The sequence below is a fragment of the Acanthopagrus latus genome, chromosome 17 (assembly GCF_904848185.1).
Source record: "Acanthopagrus latus isolate v.2019 chromosome 17, fAcaLat1.1, whole genome shotgun sequence".
NCBI classification, from domain to species: Eukaryota; Metazoa; Chordata; class Actinopteri; order Spariformes; family Sparidae; genus Acanthopagrus; species Acanthopagrus latus.
Window position 1 is genome coordinate 26,324,173 of NC_051055.1, and position 12,439 is coordinate 26,336,611.

The 12,439-nt window shown below is 43.9% G+C and overlaps 1 protein-coding gene across 1 annotated transcript in view; it reads left to right on the forward strand.

Annotated features, from left to right (window-relative positions):
* The window catches only part of ntrk1 (neurotrophic tyrosine kinase, receptor, type 1), a 55,574-nt gene that overhangs the window by 36,970 nt on the left and 6,165 nt on the right, over nucleotides 1-12,439 (forward strand). Inside the window, exons 11-18 of the mRNA XM_037072830.1 lie at nucleotides 2,692-3,024; nucleotides 3,774-3,788; nucleotides 3,888-3,946; nucleotides 4,037-4,139; nucleotides 5,528-5,683; nucleotides 5,934-6,064; nucleotides 7,335-7,507; nucleotides 11,526-11,766. Coding sequence (XP_036928725.1) covers nucleotides 2,692-3,024; nucleotides 3,774-3,788; nucleotides 3,888-3,946; nucleotides 4,037-4,139; nucleotides 5,528-5,683; nucleotides 5,934-6,064; nucleotides 7,335-7,507; nucleotides 11,526-11,766 — 1,211 coding nt within the window. The remainder of the gene's footprint in view (nucleotides 1-2,691; nucleotides 3,025-3,773; nucleotides 3,789-3,887; nucleotides 3,947-4,036; nucleotides 4,140-5,527; nucleotides 5,684-5,933; nucleotides 6,065-7,334; nucleotides 7,508-11,525; nucleotides 11,767-12,439) is intronic.

Consider the following 12,439-nt stretch of genomic DNA (forward strand, 5'->3'; position numbering starts at 1 on the left):
GAAAAAAAAGAAAAGAAGAACGCACTCCTGAAAGCGCACAGGGCTCAATACGAGTCGTCGGGCTTAATGGAGGTTAGGCCGAGAGCACACCGGGGCCATTTTTCTGGTGCAGGCAGGGTGGACAGCCAGAGAAAGGAAAAATGGACCGCACTGATTTCTTCTAAATGCCCCCTCTACAAATACGAGTATGTACCCACCATGCTTCTAATGGAGCTCTTTGTCATCTGCCACTCACTCCTGCGACTGGCGAGAAGTGTTAAAATAATACGAGTGAAGTGCCGCCGGTATGGCTTGCCATTTAATATGGGGATACAATGAGAGGACAAAAGAGAGGGAACTTACCTCGCCTTGCTCTTAAAGAACACCTTCGCCCCACACAGACTCTACTTCTAAATTGCAGCTGCAGCTTGACCCCGAGAGGTTTCCACTTTTGTTTCCCCCTTTCAGATGCATTAGTGCATCTGGAAGTCGAGGAACAACCGTGGAATGACAGCACCCAGCGGTACCACACGAAAACAGATTCGGATGCATTAGTGATACATTACTGAAAAAAAAAAAAAGAGTACTGCCCAAACAATATCGTATATCACCGACTCAGTGACACTCATGAGAAAATAAAGCCAAAAAGGAGCGGGGGTTGGGATGGGTTTGGGGGGGGGGCGATCAGCTGAAGCCAAATGCACAAGCATCAAGGGACAGATAATGAACGTCAGGAAAATGGGGCTGATAACCCGCGCTAAGATCTGATTTGAGTCTGTGCTAATGGACTTTTCCCTCCTACTCCGGAAAACCGCTTCGTCTGCAGTGATTGGCAGCCTGTAAATGCGTTAGTGCAGCTAATCTATCAACATCGGCCCCCCTGGTGGACGGACACTCGTTAACCGCTAGCCCTTTAATTACTCTTAATTACCTCCCAGAACAGTGGGTGTTTACTGCTGAGTGGCTCTCCGTGCCATTGATTCACGGTCCTCGCGTGGATTTCCTCTCGTATCTCAACGCTGTTCTTCTTTCTTTTCTTTTTTTTTTTTTTGCAATGTAATTTTTTTCTAACCTGAAAATTTTAAAAAATAATAATCAGATCTTTATCGATGCACACCATCCGAGTGAATATTCTATCTGCGAATGTTCCAGTGTATACATCTACCTGGACTGATAATTTAATTTCCTGTATTTGCCTCATTTCTGTCCATTGTCCAAATCTGCTCATTAAACATAATTCCAGCCTTCCTTTCAACCCCCCCGCAGTGAAATAACTTGCGTTCTGTGCGTCGAGGTCTCTAATTGGAGATTAGTTAAATGTGATAAACAGCGCTAAATCTCACTCAGTTTAACGGACTTGAGCAGGTCCGCGCTGAAGAGATAAAAAAAAAAAAAACGCCTCACAGTCTCCTAAGCGCAGCACTTTTTCCGAGCCCAGGTCGCAGGTTAAGAGCAGCAGAGTACCCTGTGCAGTGTGATGGAGGGGGGGGGTCTCTGCACTTGAGAGTCATGTTCGATCTAAATGAGGCCATTTCCTGTAACTTTGCGTCCAGCGGGCGCTTCCAGGTAGTTTCTGTGGTCTGGGGGGGGGCACGACGACGACCAGGATTCATTATTCATAGCAGGTCAGCACAGGTTTGCAGCACAGATGGAAGACAGAGCATCGATTCATGGAAACTCAGAGTTGAACCTACAGGGCACTTTAACAACCCTTGACTTTATGTTACACATGATGCATGATCAAAGTGCACATTAGGCGTATAATCGTAGCGTACGGGCCTGTGCATGAGCATTTCTCTGACCATTACTTGACCTGTATTAAGTGGTGGAAAGTCAGAGGTGGAAAAAGTGCATCCATTCTTTACTCAAGCAGAAGTAAAAACAGAGTCTGGTAAAAGTAGAAGTACTGATTTAACTTTAACTCAAGTAACAGTAAGAAAGTACAGCCTCATCGAAGTGCAGGAGGAAGAAGTTTCCCTCTGATGGACGTCTACCAGCCATTTCTGTGCAAAGCTGACTGAACCTCACGTCATATTAACATAATTCAAAGACTATTAAGCTTCAACGTCCCGAGCAGCGACAAACTGAGAGAATAAGAAAATCCAAGCACGTACTGCAGGGACTCATACAAAAATACATATTTTTCCTCATATCTGTAGTGTAATTTAGCCATCTGGATTGTTTTGGTGTGAGTTTAGGGAGTTGTCGGCTCTAGAGATGTCGTCTTTCTCTGAAACATAATGAGAGGAGATGGTTCTCAGCTTGTGATGCTCAAAGCGCCAAAACATAATTCTAGAAAACAGCAACGTCTCTTTCCAGAAATCATGACTTGGTTACTCGAGATAATCCACGAACCTTGTTGAGCGCGTTTTTATGTCAGAACTACACCCACAAACCAGATCACTGCACAGAAACTGCACTGAAGAGGAGCTTTAGCCAGTTCTGTTGCCTTTGGACATGTTTCCAGTATTTATGCTAAGTTTATGTATGAGTTGTATTAAACCTCACCTCCATGACTGTGGGCAAGAAAACAGGTGAGTTTATTTCCCCAGCTTCGGTTTTCACTTTCTGAGTTGATGTTCAGTTAGAAAAACATGTGAGGAGCAGCGTGCAGCGCAGCATTTGTTGAGGTGAAGTGTTTTTCAGTTACTTTTCTGCTGCATCTTCTCTTTAACCTCCCCTGAACTCAAACATCTGCCTCCTGCCCAACAGTTCCAGTCAAAATCCTCTTCCTGAAGGACGCAGTGCAGCAGCACCACTGGTGCTTCCCCTTCGCCGTGGATGGCAACCCTGAGCCAAACATCACCTGGCTGTACAACGGCAATGAACTCAAGAGATCGCCCTTCACATACACCCAGCTCATCCCTGACTCGGATGACGGATCGGTGAAACACGGCTGCCTCTTCCTCAACAAGCCCACCCACATCAACAACGGCCAGTACACCCTGATCGTTGAGAACAAACTGGGAAGGGATGAGGCCACAGCCAACGGGACGTTTATGGACAACCCCTTCGGGTTGTTCGATCCTGAGGGGATAATTCCCGGTGAGTTCCTGAAACCACATCGCAGCTGCAGAATGTTTTTTCCGAGCAGAGGAGGCCATTACAGGGCAGCCAAAAGAGAGATCTACCTGAATAACTTATGATTTTAACACCGGTTGTTCCAGCGTTGAAACATTTGCTTGATTTATCTGTTTACTTTAAAATAAGGTCCTCAGAATACTAAAATTACAAAGCGATGAGTGAAGAACAAGTTTGTGTAAAGTGGTGCTTCATCCTAAATAAGCAACAAATTCTGCTGAGTTCTTGCCGGAGAAGTCACAACTAATCTCCTTGTGACAAACCAGAGACAGCAGAAAAGACTTAAATCATCAGATTTAGAGCACGTAGACACAGTTCACATTTAAATGTCCTCTTCGTCCTTAAAAAGTGAATAACTGGTGTGTTTTTTTTTTTTCTTTCTTTCACGAATGTCCTTTTCTAAGTGTTCGCTGTTTAATATCTTGCAAAATAACATTTTCAAAAATCATTTTTGGGCCTCAAAAGATAAATATAAAATGCATGTCCTGCTGAAAGCTGGAATTAACATGTATTGCCTTACCTCTCCTCAAGTCAGTATGTTGGAAATATTAAAGTGTGGCGATGAGGGATTTGACTGTGGGTCATGATCCACTTACTTAATCCACTTTCCCACGTGGCAGCAGGCGTAATGCTCTGAGACTGGGATGCTTTTACTCTCCATGATTTTTGACCACAGTGTTTGTGTTTGTTTCCTCTCCTCCTACATGCTTCAGTCCTCATTAATCCAAGTAAGTCTCTGAAAATGTTTGAAAAGATCTTTGCACGCACTTGACCTGAGGTCCGTCTCGAGTCATTTTTCTCTTCAACGTATCGTTTCTGCTCCTCAGCTCCGACGGACGATTCGGACATGAACGTCACAGAGAACCCAGAGAGTCGAGTGTTTGTGGTACGTCATCGCTCCCGATGCAAAATGTACCGATCGCTGGTGTGAGTGAGCGTAACTGTGTGTTAACCTGCTGTGTCTCTGTTTGAACAGGTGTCGGTGGCTGTGGGCCTCGCTGTGTTCGCCTGCACTTTCCTTCTCGTCATGATTTTGGTTATCAACAAGTGTGGCCAGCACTCCAAGTTCGGCATTCACCGTAAGTCATCATATCATGCTTAACTTGGTTAGCTGATTAGAGGAGAAGTTTTGTTGTAAAATACACTTATCCTCTGACTTGTTGAGAGTTTAATGAGAAGATTGATACCACTGTTGTGTATGCACACTAAATATAAAGCTAAGGAGCCATCAGGTGACGCCATTAGCTTAGCATAAGGTCTGGAAACAGCTGCCAGTATTTCTCAAGCTCAGTAATTAATTTATTACATTTTGAAGTCAAGTTGTGGAAGTTCAGGAAGTCACTGGTCTCAAAATAATAATTGTAATAAAGTGTAAAACCGAGTGTTTTTAATGCTAAGCTAAGCTAACCAGCTCTAGCTTCATGTATAGCGTTCACACGAGAGAGTACTCTTCTAATCAGCTATATGTAAATGGAAGAAAAAAAGATCTTAAGCAACTCAGACTGCCAACTCGTCAAAGGTTCCTGGAAACAACAGGTTTCGGAGTTGAAATTACTTTTCCTGGAAAAAGACATTTGTTACAGAGAATGAATGTCCGGTCCGAAGACGTATACGTGAACCTGAACGAGCCGCAGTCAGAAAAAACAACCTTCTGCCAAATTGCTGTTTCAAACCTGTGATGGATTCTGTCAGGGCTCTCGGAAGGTAACGCGCAGCAGAGACCGACTAATATAGGATTTCCACTGAGCTGTAACTTGGCATGCGGGCAGCCGCTGTGTCGGCCGGGCTAAAGTGCCTTAATTACTGCGCGAGAATGGCTGCAGAAACCTCCCTTGGCCACCGCCACGTGGTGAGGGCCATTAAAGAAGATGGATGGATGGATGGATGGACGGACGGATGGATGGATGGAGGAACAGCTAGACGTGATATAGCTCTGCTCGGACCCCACCCCCCGACACACACACACACACACACACACACACACACACACATCTGCCCCTTCTCACTCTCAAAGTGCCTAAGTGGGCCTGATTGCCTAAGTGGACCCTGCTCCCTCTTTCCTTCCCTCCATCGCCTCCGCGCTCCCTCTTTGTTGTTCCATTTTCTACCGTGTTGGACTCTGGGGGTTCTGTGGTTTGCCTTGCTGAGTGGGGTTTTACAATTTGGGCCCCACTTGTTTGGCTTTTAATACGCACCGTAGCCTGCTAACCGTTCAGGCTTCCTACATGGTCATTTTTGTCTTCACTCCTGATTGCTGCGTGGCGGCTGATGATGGCGATTATTAGAGCTTGTCACCATGGCACCAGCAAAATGTGCGACAAAGTTTGCGGCGGAGAGCGTCGCTTTTCCTCGAAAGGGATAAAAAATGGGTTCTGAATTGCTCCCGTTGATGGCCCCCGCAATCACTAATAGTTGGGGGCTGATTAGGTGTTGCTTATCATCTGCATCCTTCCCCCACTTTCATTAGGTTCATCAGTTCTGGGCACGGAGGACGACCTGGCCGTGTCGCTTCGTTTCATGAACTTTGGGACCAGCCCGCCCTCCTCAGACGAGGACTCGGGTTTATCGAGCTTCGTGGAGAATCCGCAGTACTTCTGCGGCATCATCAAGGAGAAAGACATGTGTGAGTGTTACATCTGAGCTCGTCTCCACTTGTCACTGATTCCACATTCATGCCTACTCCCCCGGATTTACTCGATTGTTGGTGCCATTGTCTCTCTTCTTAAAATCTTTATTCATGTCTGTTTTATTTCAAGAGGCTTTCACGCTGCCAGTTACAATACACACAACAAAGTGAACTGTAACTGTTGGTACAAACGAGGCAATGCTTCAGATGTTTTTAAATCTTTTTTTTAAATTTATTTCATGATCAGGCGTCCAGCACATCAAACGGCAGGACATCGTGCTGAAGTGGGAGCTTGGCGAGGGAGCGTTTGGGAAAGTCTACCTGGCAGAATGTGCCAACCTCAGCCCCGACAGCGACAAGATGCTGGTCGCTATCAAGGTGAGCAGATTTGCACCGTCAACTCTTATTAATGTGGTTTCGGTCCCTGTAAACATCTGCAACCACAGTTAAACCGTGTCAGCTGTCAGATCGAAGCCTTACAGGCCGGACACACCGGATGCGTTAGCAGTGCGTGTGCGTCGCGTTACGTCTTGCTTATCATTTCAGCGTCCATGTTAACGACTTGTAAACAGTCATATCGACATCACGCCAAGGTTTCACTACAGTTTTAATTTCTGTTTCTGTAGAATATCTCACCGATGCACTCTCTTCTTTTTCTTTCCCCGTCCTGGTTTTTCATTCTTTCAACGGCAGTAAAGCAAAATCACGTCATCCTGCGTGTTGATGATTATGATATTTTTAAGCACCAACACTTTCACTGCAGCTTTTTGAAAAGTCATTTCATTTTCAGTGCAATAAAACAAAAGAGAAAAGCAGAAAACCTTAATTTAAACTTAAGCTTTAAACTTAACCTTTAACTTAAGTTTTTTTAAAAAACATATATTTAAAGCTGCTACGAGGAGATTTCTTTTTTTTGTTGTTGTTGATTCTGGCGCCCCCTGTGGACAGAAGCAGCAAGAGCAGCACCGCCCTCTTCTTAACAATAATCATCCAGCTTGCTTTTGGAAGCAAGCGAACCAAAGACACAACATATATAGTGATATTAAAGTTTAGATACAGATGCATAGTGACGAGGTGATCCATCCATTTGTAGCTATGAAGGACTGTAATGTAATTCATAATAACAAACCAACAGCAAGGCTTGGTATGAACATGTACATCATAGTCTGCTTTAATGACAACTTAGCTCTCTGCTGTCAACTCTATATAATCCCAAAAAGTAAATACTTTAGAAACATTCTTTGGAGTATTTTAAAAAGCTACTTGATACGAGACCAACAAGAGAAAAAGTAAGTACTCAAATGTTCTGTATCGTGAAATAACATCCTGCGGTTTCAGAGTGCGATGTTTCTGTTGAGGTGGTTTAATACGCAGCTCATGTTACAACAACTTAATGCAAACCACAGCGGATAAAAACAGGAGTCCTCTCAGATTTATCATCCCATTAATCAGTCGTGAGCTTTTATTGCAACACATCATTATTAGCACTTAAAAGCAGGAGTGCAGCTGGACGATTTAAGCCCCAATTAAAAAAGACTCCACAGAACTTCTTCTTTACTTTTGTTTTCTATCACAGTGAACTTTTATCACTCTCCTCAATGTCGATTTAAGAAGTCCAGTAAGGATTATCTCCATGTAATGGTCACAGACTCTGAAGGACGCCAACGAGTCGACGCGGCAGGACTTCCAGAGGGAGGCGGAGCTGCTGACGATGCTCCAACACCAGCACATTGTGCGATTCTACGGCGTCTGTACCGACGGAGAGCCGCTCGCCATGGTGTTCGAGTACATGAGGCACGGAGACCTCAACCGATTCCTCCGGTACGTAGCAGAGCTTTTTTCGTGATGGCCTGAGGGTTTAGCAATGGTTTACAATCTGTAAAAAGTTGAATTAACATCCTCTATCACGTCATCAACAGTTAAAGACCTTTTTCACAGCAGACATTTTGACTTGTCATCGTAGAAAAAGCACAGGACCAGTGGTGCTGCTCTGTTCCCAGTGAGCCGTGAGATGGAGTCATCATTAATTCTTGTATTTACACTGGAACTGAAATAATGAATCCATTATTTTATCAACTGAAAATGCAAAAAATGAATACTTCATATTTTTCTTTGTCTGATGTGGCAAGTTTATGTGAGCAGCACTTTTTCGAGAACATGGCAATTCAAAGTGAGACATAAAGGCATTATGTCAAAGAGGAAAGACAATGTAAAAAGCCAGTAACTGTAGAATAACTACAGTGCAGCACAAATTGAACTGGAGTTAAAGATTAAAGAAGCGGATTTTCTCACTCTTATGCAGATGGAAAGTTGGGGGAAGTTGTGTTGTCCACAAAATATTTCTGTAGCTTCAAAGCAAAAACAGCGAATAACTGAAGTAGGTGGGCGCTTGTTTTAAAACTCAAAAGACAAAATCAGAAAATGGCTCCTTACCACCACAATACAACTCTCCAGAAGCCCAGAGACTCCAAGTTTAGAAGGAAAGAAGAAGAAAACATTAAATTAATTTATGCAACCACTTTGAACACTCACGCTTTTAGCTTACAGTTACATCTTTTTCAAATCAACTCTGGGATCTCAGGGCTTCCAGAGACTTTTAAACAGGTCTTACTTCAGTTGTTTAGAGCGATGCTGCAACACTGTTTTGCTGTGAAGCTCCAGAAACATTTTGTGGACCCAGATAATGACTGGATTTTCATTTTTGAGCGAACTGTTCCTTTTATCAACAATAAAAGTAATTGTTCGTAGCTGCCAAGTTGCTGTTAAAATGTCTCAGTCTCCGTTCAGCTGCTTCACATCTTCCTCCCTTCCTTCCTTCACCAGCAGCTCTTAGATAACTGCTGATATTCGACCACTGTTAAAAACAAGAATTCCTCAGTCCGCTGTGAGCCGCGGTGTCACCACGGCGTCAGTCAAACCCGCCGTGTGCTTAAAGGCTGAACCCGCCGCGCTGACCTCGGTGGACTGTGTGGTTCCTGCGTGTTGAAAGCACAAAAGGCAGGAGGGAGACGGGCGCGAGGAAACTGTGCTGCGGAAGAGTTTGTGCTCGTACAACCTGTACAATTATTTTTGATATTTTCTGATGTTGCTGCTTTTCCCTCCATCTCTGCACCGTGAGGTCTCTCAGGTCCTATTTGCATGGTGCTTATTTATCCAGGGTCCTGGAGATAGCCAGTAATTTGAATCTCCCTGTAAATTTCACCTCTTTGTTTTCAAAGTGGAAATTTGAGGATAAATTGCCCAAAATTGCCTTTTTTTTTTTTTTTTTTGCTAAAGTGACTCAAACTTAATATCAGCTATGCTAATTTCTCCTCTACTCACTATTCACATCATCCTGATGTCACAGGGTACAGATGCAGCAGTGAATTGTGTAGATGAACTTTTTGTTTTGTTTGTTTCGAGCTGGAAAAAAATAAATGTCCCAGAGATGGTTCATATCTGATGAACTCACGAAGCGTCAAGGCCTGACGCCTATGTATTATTTACAAGTTTAACGTGCACAATAACGGCGAATGGAGTGATTATATTTTGAATTCTCACGGCCACAAAACAGAAATATATACACGTTTCCTTGAATCGAGCTGAGCTAATGTGATGTCTCCTATGCAGCGACAACGCTTGACTTTTGTGAGATAGCGATGGAGAAGATTTACAATATGTTTCCTGAATATTGCAATCTAAAAAAAAAAAAACACCCAAGTTTTAAAAAAAAAAAAAAACCTCTGGAGGGAGCTGGAGGAGTGACACAGCCTGGACTCCATTAGAGCTCGCTTGGCACCTGGGAAACCATCTGACAGAACTATTAGAGCAGACGCTGTGTGCCAGGTGTCCTCCACTCCACAGGAGACAGATTGGGAATGAAAACACACAGACAAAAAAAAAAAAAAAAAAGAAAAGAAAAAAACACACACACATGCACACAAACTGAGATATATGTTTCACCCAAACGGATGGAAAATCGCATTTCCAGCAGACAGAATGGGTGAAACGTCTGAGGGCCCCCACAATGCAGCTGCTTTCCCACCCTGCCACCTGCCTTTTAAACTAATAGTGATTGTATAGACAACTTCCTTTGTAAGGAGGGGACCAAGTGGAGAGGAGAGATATTAGGATGGATGGAGACACATCATCTGTGATTTGTTCATTTAGGCCGGACTCGGGACGTGCGAGTGGGTGTTGATGATCCACAACTGAGAGTCAATGTGCTCTGCATCTACCGAATTGCATTATTGCAAATCAATTGTAGGCGTATTACAAGCCTCATGTTTTCTATTAAGCATCGCTGTTAAATGGCTTTATTATGGCGTGGTCACGGCGACCATCTCGAGAGCTCCTACATGTCAGAAAATGTGTTCAATCTGCAGATTGCACGCTGAGGTCATTGTCCTTCAGGTCACCCAAGGTTGATGCCATAGTTACCGACGTGCCGGGAGCCCCCCGATCGCAGCGCTTCGACCAGCCGAGCAGCCGGTGGAGGCAGAGAAGAATAGCAGAGGCCGGCACGTTGTGCTCTTTACAAATGGAAATAAGTGTGCTCATCCAGTCCACCAAAGGACACAAAAACTAATTAAATTCTATAGCTAAAAACTAAAATGTCCTTCTACGAGTTGCAAAAATATTCCGTCTTCTATCGGCAGTGATGAGCAAAACTAGCATAAAAGACCCAGAAGAACCCACCTGACCTCCAGAGTGGATTGGATAAAGAAAGTGAAACCTCAAAAATAACATAAAGTGTGTTTTATGTACAAGCGGAGTCATCTTTAAAAAAGCCTCACTCGGTTTGATTAAAAAACTGTAATGTTTCGTCCGACTGGAGTCCAACTAGCTCAGCTGCCAGCAGAACCTTGCTAACCAGACCCGACCCAGTCCACAAACAGCAGCACCCGCCTCATCTGCCGAGCTCCCAGTCCGCACCGCTAGCTGGATAGCTAACTGAGCTAACTAGCTAAATGCAGCTACAGTCAGCAGGTGGCTCTGGTGAAATACTGCCCCCTCTTGTTTTGAGTATGAGACTTGTATTTACAGTGACAGTGTTGTTGCAGTCAGAAACTGTTTGGGGGGGAGGCAAATTGCGCGACATGTAAGTTTCTACATATTGTTGCTTTAAAGGTACAGCAGCTGCACTGTGACACACAAATGAAGCCCTGAAAGTATAAAAATCAAGCTTCTCTTCTGACGGCGTGCAGCGGTGTTGTTTTTGTTCTCTTCACCGAAAAATAGATTAGATTACTTTCCATTTAATCACCAGAGACAAATGATGCTCTATGCTCCATTTATTTATTTGATAAGATTAGATTTTACATTAAAAACTCACAATAGGCTAATACATATACTGCAAACAAGTATTGTTTGAGATTAAACAATCGTTTTTTTTAAACTTTTTGGCTTGTGACCCCTAATGACTAAAAATCTGTCTCGTTTGAGTTTCTTGTTGTGTTTCAGTCTCGTTCAGAGTTTCAACTCTTTTCAACAAAGTGATATTTCCATCTCAGACGCTTGAATTGAAATAACTTTTTTAAGAATTCACAAGGTCAGATTCTCTGTTATTACACAGCACATAAGGAGAGAAACATACATTTGTGCAACTTCTTTTTCTTTTTTCTCCCGTTAATCATCTCGTGACCCCTCAGATTTATGTTGCGACCCTTTATGACGGGCCCGACCTCGAGGTTGGGAACCTTTGAACCAAACTGCCAAATTACATTAGGAAGTTAAAAGTCTTTCGTCTCTCCCATCTCACACACTCCCCCACGATCTGTCTCATAAAGCAGCAGTTTCATTGAACAATCAGGAATAAAAACAGATGTACAATCACGTGTTCCTCCTGTGTCGCCCGCAGAGCTCACGGTCCTGACGCTCGTATCCTGGAGGAGACGAAGATGCCCCCGCTGGGTCAGCTGACGCTGCCTCAGATGCTGCACATCGCCGCCCAGATCGCCTCGGGCATGGTCTACCTGGCGTCGCTGCACTTCGTCCACCGTGACCTGGCAACCCGCAACTGTCTGGTGGGCGAGGGCCTGGTGGTGAAGATCGGAGACTTCGGCATGTCCCGAGACATCTACAGCACAGACTACTATCGGGTGGGTGGCTAGGAAACGACCTCACAGCCTCCACTGTGGCTGATGTGACACCCTCATCTCGGTTTTCCTTTTTGAAGGTGCTGCGTTATTTTTATTATGCGATAATGTTTCAAACAATGCACAGGAGAGACACCAGGTGATGCATCAGAGCGAGGAAGGAAGCGACTCTCATAATCCAACGTTACCTTCCAACATCACCAAACTACATCTTTCAGGTGTTCGATTGAGAGACCCCTGCTGGCAAAAAGTCTCCCTAGTTATATTTTATGTTTAAGCCACAGACAGGAGATGAATTTAAAAAATGTTTTAACTTTATGTTTGAAATGATAGCCGTCACTTTTTGCCAAATATCTTTTTTTTTTTAGAAGCAGAATTAGATGATGAACAGCTCAGCCCCCCCTTGTTCTGAGATTTTAGTTTCGGACATTTTAATCTGCAGTGCTTACTGTTGTACGTTTTAGATTCTGATAAACGGAGCTGCGTTTGCTCGTATGTTTCAGTTTTTTCGGTTCTTGATCTGCAGGCGATTCACTCCATCGTCACATTACCGTCTCTCATAAACTCCAGTCATTAGAGTCACGACTGCAGACAACAGTTCCCCTGAAAACTCACAAATTTTGCCAGACATCACATTACAGCCGCAGCAGAGAGATCAAGGTGATTTTTTTTTGTG